Here is a 25,658-nt window from a genome sequence, read left to right on the forward strand (position 1 = left end):
AGTTGAAATCTTTCCTCGAAATATTCCTCTCTAGTGTCTCAATGCCCCAGTTGCCATCAAGGTGTCAAAGGCGCTGCGGTTCCCCATCCCGGAAGACACAACCTCATTCCTCGCCCTCGCGCCTGGGCGGCCAGTGGGCGGGCCCAGCGAAGGGCCTTGTGGCTGTTTCCTATTGGGCCTTGGTTGCTATGGTGTCACTCGCCCTAAAACTCATGGGTACATCTTCCGGAAGTTAAAGGATAATTACTTCCAGGGCTGCCCATACTTGTCATGGCCGACTCAGTAGTCACTAACCTCAATAAAAATAAAACTTTTGCAATAGTATTCTAGTAAAGCTTCTTAAACCCCTAAACTTGCGGTTTTGACATGGTACCTATCCTTTCTTTCCTTTTCAAAAGATTCACTATAGATTCTTTCACGATTTGCCAGACTCCAAAATGGCGCGGACGGCATCAGTAGGTCAGAGGCGAGTCACGTGGGTCCTCCCGGTTCCGGCGCGGTAGAGGCCTGAGGTGGTGAAAGAGTCTCCAGCACCATGTCTGGTTTGTCTGGCCCACCAGCCCGGCGTGGCCCTTGTCCGTTGGCGTTGCTGCTTTTGTTCCTGCTCGGCCCCAGCTTGGTCCTCGCCATCTCCTTCCATCTGCCCATTAACTCTCGCAAGTGCCTCCGTGAGGAGATCCACAAGGACCTACTAGTGACCGGCGCGTACGAGATCTCCGACCAGTCTGGGGGCGCTGGCGGCCTGCGCAGCCACCTCAAGGTGCGGCACTGGGTGACTTGGGGCCGGGAGGGAAGGCGGCAGGCTTAAGCGAGGGGAGGCCCGGGTTTGGGGTGTCGGGCTGGAGGAGGCCTGGAAGTTGTTCTCGCCTCCCGGGAGCGCGAAGGACTTGCGGTGGAGCCCGCCCCCTCAGCCCGCTGGTTGCCATTCGCGGGGCGGGGCTGAGCATCTACGCCCGGGAACCCCAAGAAGGGCTGCGAGGCCTTGGCGGATGTGGGGACACCTGAGCTGAGGCGGTCGTTGTCAGGATCCTATACCAGTTTTGTTCCCAGATACCTTGAAGTGTAACTTGGTTCTCCAAAGTAGTCTTGGGATGTTGAATGTTTATGGAGCTTGGCATCATAAGATACCGCTATACCTGCAGGAAAGTAATGGAAACAAAGCTAACTGTGATTAATAAAATATGTTATTTATTGAGCATCTGCTGTGTCAGTTACTGTGCTACTTTGCATATATTACCATTTGGTTCAGGCACTACCCTATGAAGTAGGTAGGTACTGTTAGCCCCATCTTACAAATGAGGAATCAGAGAGGTGGGATAAACGAGTAAGTGTCACAGATGGAATTGATTCTTATTTAGTTTGGTAGTGAAGTATGTTGAGGGAAAAACGCTACAACCTTATTCTCTCCTTGTTTTAAATTTGTAATTTCTGTAGTTGATTAAAGTCGATTATTGGTTACAAAATAGTCTCAGTCTCTAGTCCTTTTTCTTTGGTATGCCAGAATCTGGACTTGGCTGCTTTTATGTAAATATCAACTATGCTCTTGCATGGTGACAACTGCTATCGTAATACCAGTTTGGTCCCATTTTGGAGCTGAGAATAGTCTGGCCTGGTCTTTGAGACATTAATATAATTTAATATCCATCAGTATTTGGTTGCATTTTAGGTAATGTTATTCATTCACAATAAGCAAAGTGTCTTTTTTTTTCTTTGTATGGGGTTTATATTAAATAATAAGAAACATTTTTATTTTTTAATATAGTTTCAGATGTAATAAGACCATAACATATGTTAAAGTAGTGGAACCCAGTGGGGTGGTAATACATGTAATTTATTTCTACTTTATTTAGGAGAGATAAACTATTTTCTAGGCAGTTACTCTGTGACTCTGTTGTTCTCTTTGGGTTCCAAACTTCAGTCTACTCAGGCATAATTTTAGAAGCTTAGATACAGTGTTTCCAGGGTGGGAGATCATGCTTCCTACTCTTCAGAGGATGTTCATGGAATCAGGGAATTTCACCAGTGAAAGAGACCTTGCTCTCATCTCCAGTGTTGCCGTCTGATTTGTTCTTATATTTTAAAGCCCTTCAGTGGCTCACTGTTGCTTGTTGATAGTTTGAATTTCTCAGCATGCTTTGTTGTGCTCTTCATGATCTGCTACTGAGCTATATATTTGGTCACTTCCCACTTTACATTCTACATGGAGTCACCCTGAACAGTACCTTGAACTCACTTATTTTCTGAACTGCTTTTGTTTATGTTTTGTCTTACTTATTAGACTATTAGTATTCTCAGGGTAGGAACTATTCTCAGGTTCATCCTTTCTAGAATGCCAAACCTGTTACCTTGATTCTAATAAGTTCTCAATAAATAACAGGAACCGTAGTTTAGCATGGCCTTATGGGAATTACATTGAATCTAGGGCTGCTGAAGGGACCACAACAGCAGGACTTTAGGCTGGGCGCCGTGGCTCACACCTGTAATTCCAGCACTTTGGGAGGTCGAGGTGGGCAGATCACATGAGGTAAGGAGTTTGAGACCAGCCTGGCTAACCTGTCTGTACTAAAAATAGTGAAACCCTGTCTGTACTAAAAATACAAAAATTAGCTGGACATGCTGGCACGTGCCTGTAATCCCAGCCACCCTGGAGGCTGAGGCAGGAGAATCGCTTGAACCCAGAAGGTGGAGGCTGCAGTGAGCTGAGACTACACCACTGCACTCCAGCCTGGGTGACAGAACAAGACTCCATCTCAAAAAAAAAAAAAAAAAAAAAACCAGCAGGATCTACACCCTGCATTTTGCCATCACTTAGTTGCTCTCTTGTGTCTCTTCTTTTCTTTTGCTGCTAACCAGCTTAGCGGAAATACAGGGGTCCTAAACCCAAATGTCAAATAGGTAATATAATTGAAGGAATTAGACCGGGGTGTGTGTGTGTGTGTGTGTGTGTGTGTGTGATGTGGTGTGGTGTGTGTGTTATTTTTATATACATATATATATATTATTGCACTTTAGGTTCTGGGGTATATGTGCAGAACATGCAGGATTGTTGCATAGGTACCTACATGGCAATGTGGTTTGCTGCCTCCATCCCCCTGTGGACCAGGTATTTTTTAAAAGCAGCAGTCATGATAAACGGAATAATTGGGTATGGAAACTGTTAATTAGAGGTGACCAATACTCAGTTCTTAATGAGACTTGCCATGCAAGCATGTGGGCTCTTTTACCACATCCAATTCTTTTTTCTTTTTTTTTTTTGAGATGGGAGTCTTACTTTGCCACCCAGACAAGAGTGCAGTGGCACCATCACAGCTCACTGCAGCCTCAACCTCCCCAGGGCCCAGGTGATCCTCCTACCTCAGCCTCCTGAGTACCTGGGACTATAGGCACATGCCACCATGACCAGCTAGTTTTCATATTTTTTTTGTAGAAACAGGGTTTTGCCATGTTACCCAAGCTGGTTTCGAACTCCTGGGCTCAAGTGATCTGCCCACCGTGGCCTCCCAAAGTGCTAGGATTACAGGCATGAACCACTACATCCAGCCCGCATCTGATTTTTCAAATGAAATAGGAACGCCAGATGTTGAAGTGAAAGGTCCTGATTTTTATTATTTTATTTTATTTTATTTATTTATTTTTTGAGACGGAGTTTTGCTTTCATTGCCCAGGCTGGAGTGCAATGGTGCGATCTCTGCTCACTGCAGCCTCCACCTCTTGGCTTGAAGTGATTCTTCTGCCTCAGCCTCCCAGGTAGCTGGGATTACAGGTGCCCACCACCACCACGCTCAGCTAATTTTGTATTTTTTAGTAGAATGGGGTTTCTCCATGTTGGTCAGACTGATCTCAAACTCCCAACCTCAGGTGATCCACCCACCTCGGCCTCCCAAAGTGTTAGGATTACAAGCATGAGCTACCATGCCCGGCCGGCTCCTGATTTTAAATTTCACCAACCAGCTTTCAGTGATGTAGAGCCTCAGAAATTCTGGCCCACCGGAGAACCATGGATCTCATCGTCCTTACCACTGCTTTGCCACTCCATTTCCCTCAATAAAATGATTTGGCCCCCTAAAAATTAAATAAAATAAATTTCACCAACCAATTCAAATTGGTTTTGGCATTGATTTGCTTTCAGCGTTATGAAGCATAGTATAGTGAGTTCACCTTTATACCCATTACTCAGATTCAGCAATTAACAGGATCTTTCCACACGTGTCATCTTAACTGCTTCCACCATATTGTTTCATGCTAAATTGTTTTAAAGTAAATCACAGATCTCATGATATTTCAGTCCTGCATACTTCAGCATGCATCTCTTTATTTTTATTTATTTTTTTGAGACAGACTTTTGCTCTCACCCAGGCTGCAGTTCAGTGGTGCAATCTTGGCCCACTGCAACTCCACCTCCCAGGTTCAAGTGATTCTCCTGCTTCAGCCTCCTGAGTAGCTGGGACCACAGGTGCGCACCACGCCGAGCTAATTTTTTTTTTTTGTTTGTTTGTTTGTTTGTTTGTTTGTTTTTGAGACGGAGTTTCCCTCTTGTTACCCAGGCTGGAGTGCAATGGCGCGATCTCGGCTCACCGCAACATCCGCCTCCTGGGTTCAGGCAATTCTCCTGCCCCAGTCTCCTGAGTCGCTGGGATTACAGGCACGCGCCACCATGCCCAGCTAATTTTTTGTATTTGTAGTAGAGACGGGGTTTCACCATGTTGACCAGGACGGTCTCGATCTCTTGACCTCGTGATCCACCCGCCTCGGCCTCCCAAAGTGCTAGGATTACAGGCTTGAGCCACCGCGCCTGGCCATGTTTATATTTTTAAAGAGATGCAGGCCGGGCATGGTGCCTCATGCCTGTAAGCCCAGTACTTTGAAAGGCCGAGGCGGGTGGATCACTTGAGGTCAGGAGTTCAAGACTAGCCTGACCAATATACTGAAACCTCATCTCTATTAAAAATAACAAAAATAGAGGCCGGGCGCGGTGGCTCAAGCCTGTAATCCCAGCACTGTGGGAGGCCGAGGCGGGTGGATCACGAGGTCAAGAGATCGAGACCATCCTGGTCAACATGGTGAAACCCCGTCTCTACTAAAAAATACAAAAAATTAGCTGGGCATGGTGGCGCGTGCCTGTAATCCCAGCTACTCAGGAGGCTGAGGCAGGAGAATTGCCTGAACCCAGGAGGCGGAGGTTGCGGTGAGTCGAGATCGCGCCATTGCACTCCAGCCTGGGTAACAAGAGCGAAACTCCGTCCCAAAATAAATAAATAAATAAATAAATAAATAATATAAAAATAAAAATATAAATATAAACATAACCACAATGTTACGTGGCTATAATCACACCTCACAAAATGAACAGTGGTTTCTTAATACCCAGTCCATATTCTGATGTCCCCACTTGTCTCAAAAATGTCTTTTGAAAGTTAATTTGTTGTCTCTCTCAAGTGTCTGATCTAAAGCAGTCTCCTTTTCCTCGCACCTCCTTTTTTTTTTTTTTGAGATGGAATCTTCCTCTGTTGCCCAGCCAGGTTGGAGTGCAATGGTGCGATCTAGGCTCACTGCAACCTCTGCCTCCTGGGTTCAGATAATTCTCCTGCCTCAGCCTTCCAAGTAACTGGGACTACAGGCGTCTGCCACCACACCCGGCTAACTTTTGTATTTTTAGTAGAGACGGGGTTTCACCATATTGGTCAGGCTGGTCTCAAACTCCTGACCTTCTGATCCGCCCATCTCAGCCTCCCAAAGTGCTGGGATTACAGGCATGAGCCGCAGTGCCTAACCCCTCTCACCTTTTTTGTGCATGCAATTGAATTGTTGGAGTCAATTGCTCTTAAAAGAATGTCCAATATTTTGGATTTGCCTGTTTGCTTCTTAGAGGTGTCTTTTTAACGAGTTCTTCCCCTGTATTTTGTAAAAGGAATCAGCTGTAAAGTTGTAACCAGATTCAAGTTTATCTTTTTGTCAAGGGTATTACTGCAGGAACACAGTACTTTTTGTGTCCCATATTGCTGCCGCTAAGATTGATCAGTGGATTAAGGTGTGTCTTAGTGTCTTGCTGCTGTAACAAATTACCACAAATTTACGGCTTAAAACAACAGGGATTTGTCTTACTCTTTCTGAAGGTCAGAAGTCCTAAAATCAGGGTGCTGGCAGAGCCGTGTTTCTTCTGGAGACTCATTGTTTGAGTGAGGTGGGGATCCATGTTCTTGCCCTTTCTAGCTTCTTGAGGCCACTTCTATTTGGCTTACATCTCCTCCTCCATCTTTAAGGCCAGGATGGGCATGGTGGCTCATGCCTGTAATCCCAGCACTTTGGGAGGCCTAGGTGGGCGAATCACTGAAGATTAGGAGTTTGAGACCAGCCTGACCAACATGGTGAAACCTTGTCTTCACCAAACATACAAAAATTCACTTGCATGGTGGTGCACACCTGTAGTCCCAGCTACTTGGGAGACTGAGGCAGGAAAATCTCTTGAACCTGGGAGGCAGAGGTTGTGTTGAGCCACAGCACTCCAACCTGGGTGACAGAGCGACTCTGTCTCAAAAAAAAAGAAGTTAAAGCCAGTAGCATAATATCTTCAACTCTGTCTTCCTCTCCTTCCCTTTTCCATCCTCCACTTTGTTCCTCACCACCCTCTTTCCCTCTGTCCTTCTCTCCCCTGCTATCATCATCTCATCCTCATACTACCTGCCTCCCTCCTTCCCTTATAAGGACCCTTGTGACAATCTTCTCCACCTCAAGACCCTTAATCTGATTTAATCACATCTGCACAACCCCTTTTGCTATGTGAGATAACATATTCATGGGTTCTAGGGATTAGGATGTGGACGTCTTTGTGTGGGGGAAGCATTTTTCTCTCTAGCCGGGTAGTAGTAGCCTAAAGACTTCATTGTAAAGTTTCCCATTAATCTTTCACTTAGGAATTTGCTGATGACCACTATGTGAATTTATTATTTCATTAAGATTGTGAAATGATGATTTTCTAATTCTGTTACTCCTTCCATATTTATTAGCTGAAATTATTCTTAAGGAATTAATCAATTAATATCATCTAATTACCCTAAAATGTATCATTCATGTAGGCAAGATAAATGCAGAATTGATTTCTTCTAATTGATAATTTTCAGAGTAAAGAATTGTTGCCCTTGTCATTTTCAGTGTTGCCCAAGAGTTTTTTTTTTTTTTTTTTTTTAAGTATTTTACTGAACTCTTTGTGTTTGTTTCAACTTTTAGAGTCATTATGTTTTTAGGCAGTTGTTTCCATTCTTTATGCTCATTTTGTCCCTTTGGTTCCTTCATATTGGCACCTGCATTTTTTCAACATAATCCTGTTAGGCTTTGATAGCATCCTTGTTTTCTGGCACAACAAAGTCTTTTAGGCTTATCTTGTATATATCTATCCCCTGACTTCAGAACAATTTTTCTGTACGGAATTCTGGTTCCTTTTTGTGGGGATTGGTATTGGGAGACCACAAGCCACATGTCATTTCTGAAAATGTGATATACCATGGAAGCCACAGAACACATCTGTGAGCTGATTCAGCCCTATAGCAGCTTTCAGTCTTTTTCAGTGTCTGTTCACTTAGTTCCACTTTTTCTTATATTTTGACAGCTGCTTCAGAGATTCTCTCTGTGTATCATTTTAGCTGTTGAGGTGCAACTCCTGAGTGCCAGAGCTCCTTTTCATATGCTAGGCCACATCGAGGTCTCAGGTCAGCCAATGGCTTGTCTTCTCTTTGGTCACATGTCCACCCCTGGTTCAGGCAGCTGTGGTTTGATTTGAAGTATGAGGAGAACTGGAGAGACTGCTGTAAAACCTGGTCACCTGAGCTTAGCATTTGGCAGTTGTGCTGAATGAGGCAGTCTTTTTTTTTTTAGATGAAATTTCTCTCTTTTTGCCCAAGCTGGAGTGCAATGGCGTGACCTCGGCTCACCACAACCTCCACCTCCCAGGTTCAAGTGATTCTCCTGCCTCAGCCTCCTGAGTAGCTGGGATTACAGGCGCACACCACCATGCCTGGCCCATTTTTGTATTTTTAGTAGAGATGAGGTTTCACCATATTGGCCAGACTGGTCTCAAATTCTTGATCTCAGGTGATCTGCCTGCCTCAGCCTCCCAAAGTGCTGGGATTATAGGTGTGAGCCACTGTGCCCAGCCTGAAGCAGTCTTTCTTATAAGGGTCTATGTGAATGTAGTGCCTTAATACGTCTGATTCACTTTCTTCCTGTCTAGGAGCATCTTAGTATCCAGTGAATGCACCTTTGTTATTATATACTTCTCTGTGTTGCAGTTTTGTGTTTACCCATTTCCTGGGATAAACTATGAGCTGCTTGAACAGAGACTAGGTTTCATTCATCATTGCAATGCTTGCCTAATATAGGGCCTGGCACATAGTAGGACTTCACCCTAAGGAATTAGTGAGCAGATGAACAAGCACCATCCTTGCCTCATCTCTGATCTTTCCCTCTTCCATTCTCTTTATTTCCTTCCTCCCACTCTGACTCTAGCTATACTGAACACCTTACAGTTCTTTAAATATAATGTTCTCTTAACCTGGATCAGTCTTTGCCTTGCTGTGTCCCCTATGTGCCCCATTGGCTTATAACTTTTTTCCTCCCTCACCAAAAGCTGTATGAAAAGATACTTTAGCACATATACCATAACATCCTGTTGTGCACGCTTTTCGTACAGTGCAGTGTTTACTTTGTGAACTCTTCAATGCCTTACTCATCTTTGTGTCTTCAATTTAATGTACACGTTGTTGTACAGCTGAGTTAAACATCTTAGTCTTCTTGAGAAGCCTTGTGGTATAGTAGAAAGAGACTAGATTGGCTGGGCGCGGTGGCTCACACCTGTAATGCCAGCGCTTTGGGAGGCTGAGATGGATGGATCACAAGGTCAGGAGTTCAAGACCAGCCTGGCTAACATGGTGAAACCCCATCTCTACTAAAAATACAAAAGTTAGCCAGGTGTGGTGGTACACACCTATAATCCCAGCTACTCAGGAGACTGAGGCAGGAGAATCCCTTTAACCTGGGAGACGGAGGTTGCAGTGAACTGAGATCACATTGTTGCACTGACTACATGTCAAAAAAAAAAAAAAAAAGACTGTATCTGAAGTAAGGTGGATTTGGTTCAGATCCCACCAGCTCCACCACCTAAAGGGTATGTGGGTCTTGTGGGGATTACTTAACCCTTCTCCTCTGGTCCCCTTTCTGTAATATGGGAATTGTAGAGCTCATGTACTTTAAGGCCTGATTGAGATGGGTAAGGTTTTTATTGTGTACAGCCCATTATGATGCTCCATAGATGTTAGTACTCTTTCCTTTGTATTGAACAAAAATTGAATTGCTCCTCAGAGTCTCTCATGCTATATGTCATTGAAATAACTAGATATGGAGTATTTTAATGAGAGGAATTACAAGTAGTGTGTGATTCTTTCATTCATTCAACAAATATCTATTTGATACTTAGTATGTATCAGACCTGGCTGAGAATATGGGGATAAATGGGGTACAAGGTCCTTAAGCTCTTGTGGGTAACAAAGGCAAAAAAAAAAAAAAAAGTTAAAAGAATAGAATTTTTAAAAATAAGAAAAAAAAAAAAAAAGAATAGAATTTCAGGTAGTGATAAGCACTATAATGAAAGTTCAGGCACCAGGGAGTAGTGGGTAACTAATGAGTTAAAGAGTGTTTGAGGGGTCGGGAGGCCTTTCTGAACAAAGAGAGAGAAATGGATTGAAATGATGGGTGATCCTCCACTGCAAAGATTTCTACTTCAGGCCTATGTTGAGATGTATTTTGTGTTAAGCTTTCCAAACTGAGTCTGTTCCATATTTCCCTACTCATTTCACAAAGTGAGGCTAAATCAAGCTAACTAGTGTCATATATGAAGACACTAGTTGCTGTACATAATTGAAGCAGGAAGTATCAACTCGTCATTCATAGTGAATATAGAATTTTCCCCTGTTACTTCAGGTCCATAATAAAAGCCTGTTGTAGGGACTCAGAATCTTAGCTCTCTTGATTTGAATTGAAAACCATATTTATTTTATTTTATTTTATTTTTGAGATGCAGCTTTGCTCTTTTTGCCCAGGCTGGAGTGCAATGGCGCGATCTCAGCTCACCACAACCTCCGCCTCCTGGGTTCAAGTGATTTTCCTGCCTCCGCCTCCCGAGTAACTGGGATTACAAGCATGTGCCACCGTGCCCAGCTAATTTTGTATTTTTAGTAGAGATGGTGTTTCTCCATGTTGGTCAGGTTGGTCTCGAACTCCCGACCTCAGGTGATCCGCCCGCCTCAGCCTCCCAAAGTGCTGGGAATACAGGCGTGAGCCACCACATTTTTATGAATACTAAATGATGCCATAATAGTTTACTAGGATTCGGTACTATTTATTATTTAGAATCCTTAATAGTGAAAATCTGGGGATGAGTTAATTTTAGGAGATAAGAGGAGTTGTTTTCTGAGGATGATTTATACAGTACTTTGGAAATAAATTACAGAAGGGGGAAAAGCCAATTATGAGGAATTGTCATAATCATCACCAGAAAGGAAAGAGAAGCCTGATGGTAATAATTTAAGTCATTTATAACACCTTTTTAGCTTCTTCCAAATAATCTAATCAGACTGACATTTTTTGTACTTGTCATTTTCAAGAGTGCCGATGCTAATTAACAATTCATTTGGTGAAATGGGATTTTCTAAAATTTGGGTATTTATTATTTTGCTCTGGCTGGAGTGCAGTGGCATGATCATAGTTCACTGCAACCTTGAACTCCTGGCCTCAAGTGATCCTCCCACCTCCACCTCCCAAAGCACTGAGATTACAGGCGTGAGCCACCACACCTGGCTGAAAATCTGGATCTTATACCCAGTTATGATTTTAATCCTTCCCAACTAGCTTATGGATAAGAAAGCCAAACAGATCCCCTAAAGAGTTTAACCTTCAGTCATAGGCCTACCACAACTTAAGCCCAAAAATTATGAAGAAGTAATTTGGCAGTTGAGAAACCATTGACTTATAACTTCTTTTTTCCCCCTCACAAAAAGTGTTATGAAAAGATACTATAGGCCAGGCATGATGAGAGAGAGAAGAGGGAGGAGGTTGGAGAGAAGGGGTAGGAGGAGAAACAGAGAGTGGTAGAAGGGAGAAGAGGTCGGGGGAGGACGGAAGGAAAAGATGCTATATATGCTATAGTTTTCAGATTATTTTGTTTGAAATTACAGTATTTCAGCTTTTTTATTACTGGTATCTGTATTGAGGTCTGTTCTGTGCTGAAAAGGAGAAAGAATAGGATGCTTTGGCCAGGCGTGGTGGCTCACACCTATAATCCCAGCACTTTGGGAGGCTGAGGCAGGTGGATCGCAAGGTCAGGAGATCGAGGCCATCCTGGCCAACCTGGTGAAATCCTGTCTCTACTAAACATACTAAAATTAGGCTGGTGTGGTGACATGCGCCTATAGTCTTAGCTACTCAGGAGACCGAGGCAGGAGAATCACTTGAACCCAGGAGGCAGAGGTTGCAGTGAGCCGAGATCGTGCCACTACACTCCAGCCTGGGCAACAGAGCAAGACTGTGTCTCAGAAAAAAAAAAGAATAGGTTACTTGTTGCTCATTCATCAAAACAAGCCATCCTTTTTATCAATAACTATCCCATGAACCCTTACTTAGGCCAGACTTTTTCTGTAGGGAAAAATATAGCCCTTTCTGTGTGAATTTAATGTGATTATTCTCCATCAGTTTAGAAACAGGTCAATAAATAGATTGTTTAGTACAGAAGGCTAATTGGTACATTTACATTTAATAATATAAATTAATTTCTTTTTTGTATTGTGTACAAAGTTTCTTGCTTTTGTGTTTCCTTCTCCATAAAAATTAAAGAATACATTACTCCATTTAAATCTATCTTACCCAGTAAACAGTTGTCTGCAGCCTTCCCTGTTTTAAGCTGATCTAGAGAAGGGGGCTGCTTCCAGTTTGAAATTGCTACACTCTGTCTTTATGATGACTTCTGAAGACTGAGTCTGGTTTCTAGGAAAGGGAACATATATATAAAGGTAACCTAGTGGGAGTGCAGTAACTTCTGTGCTATTTCTCATGTGAATTGCTGACTGGTAGTTTGATCCTGAGCCATTGCCCCCATATGCATACGCAGCCTGGCAGCCTGGACAGTAGAGCCCTCTGTGAAACCAGCCAGCTGGCTGCAAACCAGAACTTGGGCTCCCAAACAAGTCCGACTTGAGGGAGGTTGATGTCATCTGCTTTATCCTGTGCTCCCAAACTCATTGTTCAACATAAAATGTGGGAAATCAAGGGACTAGTTGTTAAGAAAGAACAAGGCTTTGTTTGTGCCTATAATAAAAGGGGTCACGCTGGAGGTTTTTACCGTAAATAACTTTGGAACAGTATGAAAAAAAACATTTGATCTGGCTTCACCCCCGCAGTAGTATTGTTAGGGCAGCAACTGGTCTTTCCTTCTCATTCCCCTCCTTTCCTCCCTTTCTCCCCTTTTCTTCCCGCCACTCCTCCCCCAAGTGAAGCATGACGTATTGCCTATGTTAAGTTAATGAAGCAAATGCTGATAGAAGCAGGAAGAGAGCATCTATCCATTATGCCAGTGCCTGGAAATTTTCTATTTCTGGTTTTCAGCATTTCTAGAAAAAGCCTCCCAGCCTCCTTGATCATATTTTAGCTTAAGCAATACTTCTGTAGTATGCTATACCATCAGTGAATTGTGCTAGAAATTTGAAAGAATTTAGTGTTGCCAACTGCTGCCTTTCTAAGTTTGACTTTGTTCTGGGTAAAATCTGGATGTGATCCTTTGATTTCAGGAATATACTTGATAGACTTTGTACATGCTTTTGTTTAAAAGATAAGCTGACATTCATCATATGCCCATTAAATATAGCACCTAGGCCATCAGAGTTCATATTTTTCATTTTTGAGATACCGTGGTTCCTTTTTTTTTTTTTTTTTTTTGAGGCAGAGTTTTGCTGTTGTTACCCATGCTAGAGTGCAAATGGCATGATCTTGGCTCACCACAACCTCTGCCTCCCAGGTTCAAGTGATTTTCCTGCCTCATCCTTCCAAGTAGCTGAGATTGCAGGCATGCATCACCACGCCCGGCTAATTTTGTATTTTTAGTAGAGACAGGGTTTCACCATGTTGGTCAGGCTGGTCTCGAACTGCCAACCTCAGGTGATCCGCCCATCTCAGGTGATCCGCTCACCTCAGTCTCCCAAAGTGCTAGGATTACAGGGGTGAGCCACTGCACCTGGCCCAGTGGTCCCTTTTGAAAGTGTTTCTGATACTGTTTTTCTATCTAAAACCATAGTGTCTTTAATGAGTTGGTGTTCTTTCTGCCTTTTTTTTTTTTTTAAACTTTTTTTCTTCATTTATTTATTTTATTTTAAGACGGGGTTTCACCATGTTGGTCAGGCTGGTCTTGAACTCCTGACCTCAGGTGATCCACCCGCCTTGGCCTCCAAAGTGCTTGGATTACAGGCGTGAGCCACCGCGCCCGGCTTTTCTGCCTTTTTATATCTTAGGGGATTAGGCCCTTTGGCAAAGTATTTACTTGTGAATTCTTATGAAGTAAAGCATGGAGATAATTATATATGCAACCTCCATCTTCTCTCTCTTTCCTTCATATCTAATGCTGGATTCTTCATGTAGTTTATTCCTTATTAAGTTAAAAACCACAAATAGGAAAAGCTGGCATCATCTTAGATTTCTCACTGTCTCTTTTTATCAGCTAAAAGGATCAAACATCTGCTTTGTTAGGCATTTTATATCCTTTTATTTTCTAAATCTTGCTGCTGCTTCCTTGAGAGTGTACCTGACTATCCCTTTCTCTCTGTTTCCATGCAATAACCATTTGAGCCCTAATCATCCCTGGGTTTAGTGAACATAGCACAATTTATCTATTTTGCCGTCCATTAGTACTGTTAGGTTAGAAAATATGGTTAATGGGCCGAACGCGTTGGCTCACGCCTGTAATCCTAGCGCTTTGGGAGGCTGAGGCAGATGGATTGCCAGAGCTCAGGAGTTTGAGATCAGCCTGGCCAACATGATAAAACCCCACCTCTTCTAAAACTACAAGCACACACACATATAAAAGCTGGGCATGGTAGCATACACCTGTAGTCCTAGCTATTCTGGAGGCTGAGGCATGAGAATTGCTTGAACCCAGGAGGCAGAGGTTGCAGGGAGCCAAGATGATGCCTCTTCACTCCAGCCTTTATGACAGAGTGAAACTCTGTCTCAAAAAAAAAAAAAAAGGAAAGAAAATATGGTTAATGACCTAAATATTTATGGAGTTCTGAATTATCACCAATAAACAGACACAACAATAATATAACACCTATTGAATGCCTGCTATGTGACCAACACTGTTCCAGGCAGTTTACCTGTGTAACATTTAATCCTCACAGTAGCTGGGCGTGGTGGTGTGTCCCTGTAATCCCAGCTACTCAGGTGGCTGACACAAGAGGATCTTTTGAGCCCAGGAGTTCATGACCAGCCTGGGCAACACAGTGATACCCTATCTAAATAAAAAAAAATCTTCACAAAAACCTTAGGAAGTATATACAACTGTTGTCCTTATTTTACGAATGAGGTAGAGGAGTTAAGGAACATGCCCAAGTCTTCACAGCTGGTAAGCAACATACCTGTGATTTGAGCAGGGACCAGAAAGTCTGACTCTAGGACCTTACATCTTCAAGGTACTATGTTGTACTGTCTCTCAGAGAGAGAAAAAGCTAGATATTCCTGTTTCCATTTATTTTTATGCAGTATATAGAGCTACTGCAAAGGACTTGCTGCTTCTTAATTTCTGAGTTGGGAACTACAAGGTTGATGGTTATCTTTAATATGTACATGTTGTATACTCAGTTTATACCACAGACTGATCATAAACCCGAAGAAGACAGAGTGCAGGTAGGAGCCTCTTTGAAGCAAGTTGCGCCTTCAGATTTTCACCAGCTGCACCAAAACTACAAGCTGAGTGACCTCTCCTGCTCCCAGAAAAGAATATGTTTTTGCTTTTTTAAAAAGTGAAGCGGCTGGGCACAGTGGTTCACACCTGTAATCCCAGCACTTTGGGAGGCCGAGGGGGGCGGATCTCCTGAGGTCGGGAGTTTGAGACCAGCCTGGCCAACATGGTGAAACCCTGACTCTACTGAAAATATAAAAATTAGCTGGGCATGGTGGTATGTGCCTGTAATCCGAGCTACTTGGGAGGCTGAGGCAGGAGAATGCCTGGAACCTGGGAGGCGGAGGCTGCAGTGAGCCGACATCATGCCACTGCATTCCGGCCTGGGCAAAAGAGTGAGACCCCGTCTCAAAAAAAAAAAAAAGTGAAGCAAGGGGAACATAGACTGGTGGGGTATGGAGCTGACTCAGCAAATGAAAGTTATATGTGACCTGTGCCAGTGGGAAGACAGAGACTAGCCGCCACCTCTGGATCGTGTGTCATTTTACATGAGTAGGTATAGACTTGTCCAAATGAGCTATTTGCATAGACTTCATAAAAAGTAAAAAGTATGTGAAAATGCTTGTTTGCTAGCTTGGCTCTGAGTAGACTAAATTTCTTGAGAATTTAGAAGGGGGTATGTGTGTGTACATACAGGTCAAGAATCTTATCTGAAATGCATGGGGCCCGAAATGTCTCAGATTTCGGTGTTTTTGGATTTTGGAAGATTTGCACATATATAATGAGATATCTTGGAGATAAGTCCCAAGCCTAAACATGAAATTCCTTTGTTACATATATACTTTATGTATTTTATACAGCATCTTTAATAATTTTGTGCATGAAACAAAGCTTTGACTTCAACCCATCACATGCAGTCAGGCGTGGAATTTTTCACTTGTAGTGTCATGTTGGCACTCAAAAAGTTTTGAATTTTAGAGCATTTCAGATTTTTGGATTAGGGATGCTCAATCTGTCTATGTATTTGACTTTATCCTTCTGGATAGTATATTTTTTAGTAAACTTTTCTTTTTAGAAAGTTTGAGGTTTACAAAAAAATAACAAAGATAGTATAGTTCCCATGTACCCTAGACCCAGTTTCCCCTGTTGTTAACATCTTAACATTATATGATAAAATTGTCACAATGAATGATCCAGTATTGATACATGATTATTAAGTAACAAAGTCCATACTTTATTCAGATTTTGGTAGTTTTTTAGCTTATATCCATTTTTCTGTTCCAGAATCCCATTCTGGATACATTATATTTAGTCATGTCTATTTAGGCTCCTCTAGTTTGTGACAGTTTCTCAGACTTTCCTTGTTTTTGATGATCTTGTGAGTTTTGTTTTTATTTTGGTTTTTTGTTTTTGAGACGAAATCTTGCTGTCACCCAGGCTGGAGTGCAGTGGCGCGATCTTGGCTCACTGCAACCTGCACCTCCTAAGTTCAAGCAGTTCTGCCTCAGCCTCCCAAGTGGCTGGGATTACAAGTACCTGCCACCATACCCAGCTAATTTTTGTATTATTATTTTATTTATTTAATTTTTTTTGAGACGGAGTTTCGCTCTTGTTACCCAGACTGGAGTGCAATGGCGCCATCTCGGCTCACCGCAACCTCCGCCTCTTGGATTCAGGCAATTCTCCTGCCTCAGCCTCCTGAGTAGCTGGGATTACAGGCACGTGCCACCATGCCCAGCTAATTTTTGTATTTTTAGTAGAGACGGGGTTTCACCATGTTGACCAGGATGGTCTTGATCTCTTGACCTCGTGATCCACCCGCCTCTGCCTCCCAAAGTGCTGGGATTACAGGCGTAAGCCACCACGCCCAGCAAATTTTTGTATTTTTAGTCGAGCTGGAGTTTCACCTTGTTGGCCAGGGTGGTCTCAAACTCCTGACTTAAAGTGATCCACCCACCTTGGCCTCCCAAAGTGCCGGGATTATAGGCATGAGCCACCGTGCCCGGCCTGTGAGTTTTTTTGTTTATGTGTTTATTTTGAGACAGGGTCTTGCTCTGTCTTCCAGGCCGAAGTGCAGTAACATGATTACAACTCACTGCAGCCTTGACCTCCCAGGATCAGATGATCCTCCTGCCTCAGCCTCCTGATTAGCTAGGACCACAGGCATGTACCACCACACCTAACTAATTTTTTAAAAAATTATTTGTAGAGGCAGGGTCTTCCTGTGTTGCCCTGGCTGGTCTTGAATTCCTGGATTCAAGTGATCCTCCTGCTTCGGCCTCCCAAAGTGCTAGGATTACAAGGTGTGAGCCACCGAGCCTGGCAGACCTTGTGAGTTTTGAGGACCCTGGGCAAGTATTATGTAGGATGCCCTCTGTTGGGCATTTGTCAGATGCTTTTCTCATGATAAGCTGAGGTTATGGGTTTTGAAGAGGAAGACGACAGAGATAAAGTGTCATTTTTTTTTTCTTGTCAAAACAGTGATTCACTTGTAAAGTGTCATTTTCATCAATTCACATCAACATGATCTGTCACTGTTGATACTGCCCTTGATCATTTGGATGAATTAGTGTTTGTCAGGTTTCTTCACAATACAATTATTCTTCTCTTTCCTTTTTTCACCCTTAATGATGTTTTCATCAGTCCACTACAGAGTTACTCTTTTTTCCCCCTTTCTGTTCTGTGTTCCTTAGAAGGAAGACACTTTATGTAGCCCACACTGAAGGAGTGGGGAGTTACGCTTCACCCTCCTTGCGGGTGCCTACATAAATCATTTGAGAATCTTCACAGAAGATTTGTCTCTCTTCCGCATTTATTTACTTAATCATTTATATGTAAGTGTAGATTCATGGATATTTATTGTGTACTTTGGATTATAAACCAATGCTATATTTGGTTGCCCTAATTGTTTCAGCTTTAGCTATTGGGAGCTCTTTCGATCGGCTCCTGTGTCCCTTTGACACACCCCCATTCTTGTATTTTTTGGATTTTGGTTTTTGTTTGTTTGCTTATTTGTTTGTTTTGAGACAGAGCCTTGCTCTGTTGCCCAGGTTGGAGTGCAGTGGTGCAATCTCCTCACTGCAACCTCTGCCTCCCGGATTCAAGTGATTCTCATGCCTCAGCCTCCCAAGTAGCTGGAATTACAGGTGGGTGCCACCTTGCCCAGCTAATTGTTGTATTTTTAGTAGAGATGGGGTTTCTCCATGTTGGCCAGGCTGGTCTCAAACTCCTGACCTTAAATGATACCCCCGCTTTGACCTCTGGTTTTTGTTTTTGAGCACCTTCTTACTTCTGCACTATAAGATGCTCTAGGCTCATTTTGTACATTTCCTTCCTCAGTCTTAGGATCATTTCTCCAAGGAGCCCTGGTTGCTTTTATTGGAGAAGGGAATTTGGTCTGGGCGGATAGTGTTATTTTTAAGGCAGCTTTTTCTGGTACCTTTTTTTTTTTTTTTTTTTTAATGCAGTTGTGGTACCAAGTGGCCAAAAGTAGTCCCATTCTTCCTGCAACTTTAGAGTAAGGCTGGAATTCTTTGAGCAGCAGGAGTGGTGGTGCATAGGGGCAGGGCAGAGAACCAGGTCTCAACTCTGCGTTAGGTCAGGTCATTCATTATTAGGGAGAGTCACTAAAAGCAATCATTTGAACTGTACTTCTATCTTTAGCAAGACCATGGTTGAGGCTGGGCGCGGTGGCTCATGCCTGTAATCCTAGCACTTTGGGAGGCCAAGGTAGGTGGATCACCTGAAGTCAGGAGTTCAAGACCAGCCTGGCCATCATGGAGAAACCCCATCTTAAAAAAAAAAGACCATGGTTGAAAATGAAGAGTCTATTAGTTACAGTCCTTTCACGAGGACCTTCCTGATAAATTGTTGTTCGTGGTTACTTCCAGGAAAATTGTCCCTGAGATAAATTTGTGAGCTTTCATCAGAAAACAAATGATGTCTCTTTTAGTCTTTTAATTTTGGCTTCCAGAAAACTTAGAACCAAATTTATTATGCAAATATAATTTGCTCAATTCAGGTTCTTGAATAAGACTCGTTTCTTCCTTTCTTTCTTTCTGTCCTTTCTTTTCTTTCCTTTTCTTTCTTTCTTTCTTCCTTTCTTTCTTTCCTTTTCTTTCTTTCTTTGTTTTTCTTTCTTTCTTTCTCCTTCTTTCCTTCCTTCCTTTCTTTCTTAAAAAAAGAAAAAAAAAAAAAAAAGACTTGTTTCTTCTATCAGGTGAATTCTATTCCATTTTATTCCTAATTGCCTTCCTGACCTAAGCTGCTTACATATGCTTTTGAAGTGTTATCTTGAATGTTTGGTAAAGGAGTGAGAGCAGGCTTCAGTAGCAGGACCTGCTGTAAAATCTGTTTCCAGCCACTGCCTAGCATGGTCCAAGAAAATCAAATTCTAAATGAGTTTATCTTCCCAGTTACCTGTCTTCTCACTTCTCACAGGTTCAGTGTGAGTATTCACATACTCTTGACATTGTCTACTCTGCATATACAATTAACAGTTATTTTCCTACCTTTTTTTTTTTTTTTTTTGAAATGGAGTCTAGCTTTGTTACCCAGGCTGGAATGCAGTGGTACAATCTCGGCTTACTGCAACCTTCACCTCCCAGGTTCAAGTGATTCTCCTGCCTCAGGCTTCTGAGCAGCTGGAATTATAGATGCCTGCCACCATGCCCAGCAAATTTTTTATTTTTGGCAGAGATGGGGTTTTGCCATGTTGGTCAGGCTGGGCTCAAACTCCTGACCTCAAGTGATCCGCCTGCCTCAGCCTCCCTAAGTGCTGGGGTGACAGGCGTGAGCCACCATGCCTGTCCTCCCTACTTTTTAAGTTGTGAACTTTGGTTTGCCTTTCTTCAGAAGGCAATATCTAGCAACAAATCTTTATTACTCCCCATTTCTTGATGTCATATGGGAAAATATTATAGCTTGGTATTACTTTTGTTTAAGTAAAAAACATTATGATTAGTATTATAAGTACTTTTATTGTTAGAAGGGAAGAAAAGAATTCTTTTAAGGTTTTGCTATTATAGTAGGTAAAAGCAGTTATTGATTCACCAAGGTGGTTCTCTAGGACAATTTAAGAAGAAAAAAAACCTCTCAATTCTTGAGAAACCAGATGATCTTTAAGGTGATCTGTAATTAGAACATTTTAATTAAAGGAAATTAAACAATCATTTCAGCCTATTAGACTTTGCTGGCTCTGGTTAGTCATTGAGCTTGTCCCAGTTTCCTGTTCCCTAATTTTAGCTACTTGTTTTATGTAATTATGTTGAGGTTGGGGGATATGATTTTTTTTTTCTTTAAGACTAATGTCTTGGCTCCTAAATAACTACAAAGTTATATGAACTAGATGGGAAACCTACTGATTTTCAGAAAAATTCTGAGATGCTTTAGAATGCCCAAACAGTCCATATGAGTTAGCCTCACCTGAAAGTTCAGTTGTCAGGTTGCCTGCCTGGATTTCCAAATGGCCAAATAAATTCCCTCATATGGTTGTGTCATCTGAAGTTTATAGGGAGTGTAGACATGTGGAGGCCCTGGGGGAACTTCTAGCATCATCACACGCTATTTCTGGAAGGTAAATTTCTTGTTGATAAAAGGTGCAGGCTGCAGTGGTGGGCCCTTTGCCTTCAGCCTCTTTAAATTTGAGTTTTTGCCTTAGAATGAGTCTTTAATAATCTTCAGATGTCATAGAGAGAAGACACAATGCAAATGGTTCTTCCATGATTGCAGTTCCTTAGTACAACATGGTGGAGAACAATTTAAATAGTATTTACCCCTTCAGAGTACCAGTTGGAGATGTGATTTTCCTGGAGTTTTTCAGAAAAACATAGCAAATTTCTTTTCTTTTCTTTCTTTTTTTTTTTTTTTTTGAGACAGAGTTTCGCTCTTTTTGCCCAGGGCTGAAATGCAGTGGCTCGCTCTTGACTCACCACAACCTCTGCCTCTTGGGCTCAAGCGATTCTCCTGCCTCAACCTTCCAAGTAGCTGGGATTACAGGCATGCTCCACCACACCTGGCTAATTTTGTATTTTTAGTAGAGTTGGGGGTTTGACCATGTTGGTCAGGCTGGTCTTGAACCCCTGACCTCAGGTAATCCACCTACCTCAGCCTCCCAAAGTGCTGGGATTACAGGCATGAGCCACTGAGCCTGGCCAGCATAGCAGATTTCTTAATTCATTTTGTAAGGTACTTTTAGCAATGCCGTAATATGAATTTTATGATCTGCATTTAAGCTTTTTTATGATGTAGAGAGACTCCTCTCCTTAAATTAAAAGAGAAAAAAAGTTTTTGAAGGACACTGTTAATATCTTGGAGGAAAATAAAGAGATTATAATCTATTCTTCCAGGAAATAAGGTGGTTGGGCAAATGTGTGCCAAATCCTGCAAGCCCTGTTAAATTGAGTTGTTTGTCCTAGGCCAATGACTTAGTCTCTTTCCTTGCCTTAGCGTGGAGATGATGAAATATATGATGACTCTTTTCAGTACTTTAACCTTGATGCTTATCATAGAAGTGAGTATCTGTGTGGGTCAGCTGATTCTGAAGAAAGAAAGAGAGGCACCACACTGGTGACTACACATTACTTAATGATTTGGTTAGTTCGCAGACCTTTTTGACTTATATGTGTGTATCCAAGGTTCTAAAATACTTTTTGGCTGGGCATGGTGACTCATACCTGTAATCCCACCGTTTGGGAGACTGAGGTGGGAGGATCACTTGAGCTGATGAGTTCGAGACCAGCCTGGGCAACATAGGGAGACCCTGTCTCTACAAAAAATAAGACAATTAGTCAGATATGGTAGTGCTTACCTGTAGTCTCAGCTAATTGGAAAACTGAGGCAGGAGGGTGGCTTGAGCCTATGAGGTTGAGGCTGCAGTGAGCTGTGATTATGCAGCTGCACTCCAGCCTGGGCAACTGCTTGAGCCCACAAGGTCGAGGCTGCAGTGATCTAGTATTTACTACATGATTGTGCCACTGTATTCCAGCTTGGATGACAGAGTGAGGCGCTGTCTCAAAAAAAAAAATGTAAAAATAAAGTAGTCTTTTTTTATGCTGCGTCTTTCAGTTTATGATTCAGAAAAAGTATCACATGAACAAGAGGCCTTTAGGAATCTTCAAGGCTAAATTTCCCTCGAAGATTGTTTAGCTGTTGCTAACTTCAAGGTCTTTACCTTGTGGCTGCCTGCTGATCTCTCTAAGGTGGAGAATGCAGACTGATCAGCGCTGTGTTACACTTGAGAGGATTCTTAACTCCGATTTGCACTGATCGAAAGATTCCAAAGATTCTTTTAGTCTTTCTTGGCCTCTGTATATTCCACTTCATTCAGACATTCCTTTTGGGGGAAGGCAGCATGGGATGTGGAAAGAGTGAGTTTTAGACGTTTCTCAAATCCACATAACACTATTTCTATTATTTATTATTTATTTATTTACTTATTTATTTGAGACAGTTTTGCTCTTGTCACCCAGGCTGGAGTACAATGGTGTGATCTCAGCTCACTGCAACCTCTGCCTCCCAGGTTCAAGTGATTCTCCTGCCTCAGCCTCCCGAGTAGCTGAGATTATGGGCACGCACCACCACGCCCAGCTAATTTTTGTATTTTTAGTAGAAATGGGGTTTCACTATGTTGGCCAGGCCGGTCTTGAATGCCTGATCTCAGGTGATCCACCCACCTTGGCCTCCCAAAGTGGTGAGATTACAGGTGTGAGCCACCGTGCCTGGCTATTTATTGAGACATGTTCTTACTCTGTTGCCCAGGCTGGTGTGCAGTGGCATAATCATGGCTCACTGCAGTCTTGACCTCAGGCTCAAGTAGTCCTCCCATCTCAGCTTCCTGGGTAGCTGGGACCACAGGTGCACGTCACCTGCACCTAGCTAATTTTATTTTTTGTACACACGAGATCCCACTATATTACCCAGGCTGGTGTCAAACTCCCGGGCTCAAGTGATCCTCCCACCTTGGCTTCCCAGAGTGCTGGTATTACAAGTGTGAGCCACCATGCCTGGCCAACACTATTTATTAACCATGATAGTGGACAAGTTACTAAGTTTTCTCATTAGTAAAATAGGCATAACAAGACCAGTTTCCATGGAGTTGTTAAGAAGATTAAAGATTGTTTGCAAAGTGTATAGCATGATTCTTTAATACTTTTATCTTTCCAGACCACTCAGCTGCAGAACCCCAAGCTCCGATCAGTTCATGCATGTGCCGTTTCTTTGCTTTTGCATCCTGGCTGCTAGTTTTACCACTAGAAATTTGTGGTTCATTATCTTAGCTGAGATCTCAGTGCTATCTAGTAGTCATTCTATGTGATGTTAGTCAGTTTTCTTTCTGTCCTCTGCAGAGGGCAAAATTGTTGGCCCAGAAAAACTTGGTTTTGTTTTGTTTTCCTTGGGATAGTTTTTCACATGTTGGGATTGGTTGTAAAGATTTAAAAATCAAATAAAAGTTAAAATGTCTAGCTTCTCTTGAAACACTGGATGATCTGAAAACCGGAGTGCCATGGTAGTCATTGGCTTTTCCTAGGACACAGGCCGTCTTTTCTAGTTTGCCATGTGTGACTTGTGTTGGTCCAGTAGACCCAGTATGTTTCTCACTTGATCTCTGTGGGCATTTATTTCTGTTTTTGTCCTGTAGACTCTACCTCCTTAAAATCCCTCAAACTCTTCAGTTAATGCATTACTAAATTTTTTTTAATTAAATAAAATTATTTTAATAAAATCTTAAACTATTTTAATTACATAAAATCTGTCCCTTTCTCTCTATACTGAAGGCCCTTCTCCTTTCTTACCTGGAGTACTGGAATAGTGTCCCAACCCACCTCCTTATTCTAGGGTTCTGTCTCTCTAGTCTGTCTTCATAGTACAGGTGGCTTCATCTTAGAGAGGTACTGGCCAGATCGTGAACTAGAATAGCACACCTCTGCTGTGTGCTATTCTAGTTCACGATCTGGCCAGTACCTCTCCAGGCACTCAGCCTCTCTGGGCCTCAGTTTCCTCCAGTGGAAAACGGGGTAAATAATTCTTGCCAGTAGGTTTATAGTGAGGATTAAATTTAAAATGCTTATAAAATAGTGATACAGTATTTGACACTTAGTAAGTGTTCAGTAAATACTAGCTGTTAGTAAAATGATAATGCCATATTTTCATTTATGTTTTTCTGGACCCAGGCCTTCATATTTGCTATCTCTTCTACCCTGAATGTCTTTTCTTTTTTTTTTTTTTTGAGACGGAGTTTCACTCATGTTACCCAGGCTGGAGTGCAATGGCGCGATCTCGGCTCACCGCAGCCTCCGCCTCCTGGGTTCAGGCAATTCTCCTGCTTCAGCCTCCTAAGTAGCTGGGATTACAGGCACGCACCACCATGCCCAGCTAATTTTTTGTATTTTTAGTAGAGACGGGGTTTCACCATGTTGACCAGGATGGTCTCGATCTCTTGACCTCGTGATCCACCCACCTCGGCCTCCCAAAGTGCTGGGATTACAGGCTTGAGCCACTGCGCCCGGCCTACCCTGAATGTCTTTACCTCTCTTCTCCTTGACTGAAATTCATCCTTTAGGATGCAGCTTGTATGTTACCTGCTCCTAGATACACTCCCTGACCCTCCATAATCCCATGGCAGCTGTGTATCTGGTAGCATGCTTTGCACATTGCAGTGAAGTGCTCTCTCTTAGCTTTATTGAGATATAATTGACAAAAATTGTTTATATTCAAGATATGTAATGTTTTGGTATACATATACATTGTAAAGTGCTTACCACCATCAAGCTAATTAATATATTTTCTCACCCCATACAAATGTCTAACAAATACCTTAAAAGTTCCTCAGTATCACTAACCATCAGGGAAATGCAAATCAAAACCACAATGAAGGCATCTCATTTCTTATCACTGTCCTCTTCATTTAGACTCATAAGCCCTTTGAAGACAGGAACTATCTTACTCATACTTGTATCCCCAGTGACCAGCACTGGTCTAGGTATCTTAAATGTTTGACAAATTAGGCCGGGTGTGATGGCTCATGCCTGTAATCCCAGCGCTTTGGGAGGCTGAGGCAGGTGGATCACTTGAGGCCAGGATTTCGAGACCAGGTGCCTGGCCACCATGGTGAAACCCCATATCTACTAAAAACATAAAAATTAGCTGGGTGTGGTGGTGCACCCCTGTAGTCCCTGCTACTCAGGAGGCTGGGGCAGAAGAATTGCTTGAACTTGGAAGGCGGAGTTTGCAGTGAGCAGAGATTTCGCCACTGCACTCCAGCCTAGGTGACACAGCAAGACTTAATCTAAAAAAAAAAAAAAAATTTTTTTTGACAAATTAATAAATGGTGCTGGATGGCAGAAGACAGTTGACTAATATCAACTACTGTTATGATTAGGGAATTTAGAAGATGTGCCATAAAACTTTTTTTAGTTAATCTGTCATTTCAAATTTATCTAGTGGTGAAAACTTTTCTTTAGTTATTATGAGTTTTTTCTAAAATGAAATAACTTTATTATTATTTTTGACCGTAAGCGATACATGCCTTTTTTTTTTTTTTTTTGAGACAGAGTCTTTCTCTGTTGCCCAGGCTGGAGTGCAGTAGTGCAGTATCTGCTCACTGCAACTCCACCTCCCAGGTTCAAGCGATTCTCCTGCGTCAGCCTGCCAGGTAGCTGGGATTACAAGCACCTGCCACCATGCCTGGCTAATTTTTTTTTTTTTTTTTTTTTTTGTATTTTTAGTAGAG

The 25,658-nt window shown here is 42.4% G+C and overlaps 1 protein-coding gene across 1 annotated transcript in view; it reads left to right on the forward strand.

Moving 5' to 3' along the window:
• Positions 1-467: 467 nt before the first annotated feature.
• The window catches only part of TMED10 (transmembrane p24 trafficking protein 10), a 48,633-nt gene continuing 23,442 nt past the window's right edge, over positions 468-25,658 (forward strand). Inside the window, exon 1 of the mRNA XM_032287826.1 lies at positions 468-760. Within this exon, the coding sequence (XP_032143717.1) occupies positions 536-760 (225 nt within the window). The 5' untranslated portion in view covers positions 468-535. The remainder of the gene's footprint in view (positions 761-25,658) is intronic.

The sequence above is a fragment of the Sapajus apella genome, unplaced genomic scaffold (genome assembly GCF_009761245.1).
Source record: "Sapajus apella isolate SASKATOON/1434 unplaced genomic scaffold, GSC_monkey_1.0 scaffold20, whole genome shotgun sequence".
NCBI classification, from domain to species: Eukaryota; Metazoa; Chordata; class Mammalia; order Primates; family Cebidae; genus Sapajus; species Sapajus apella.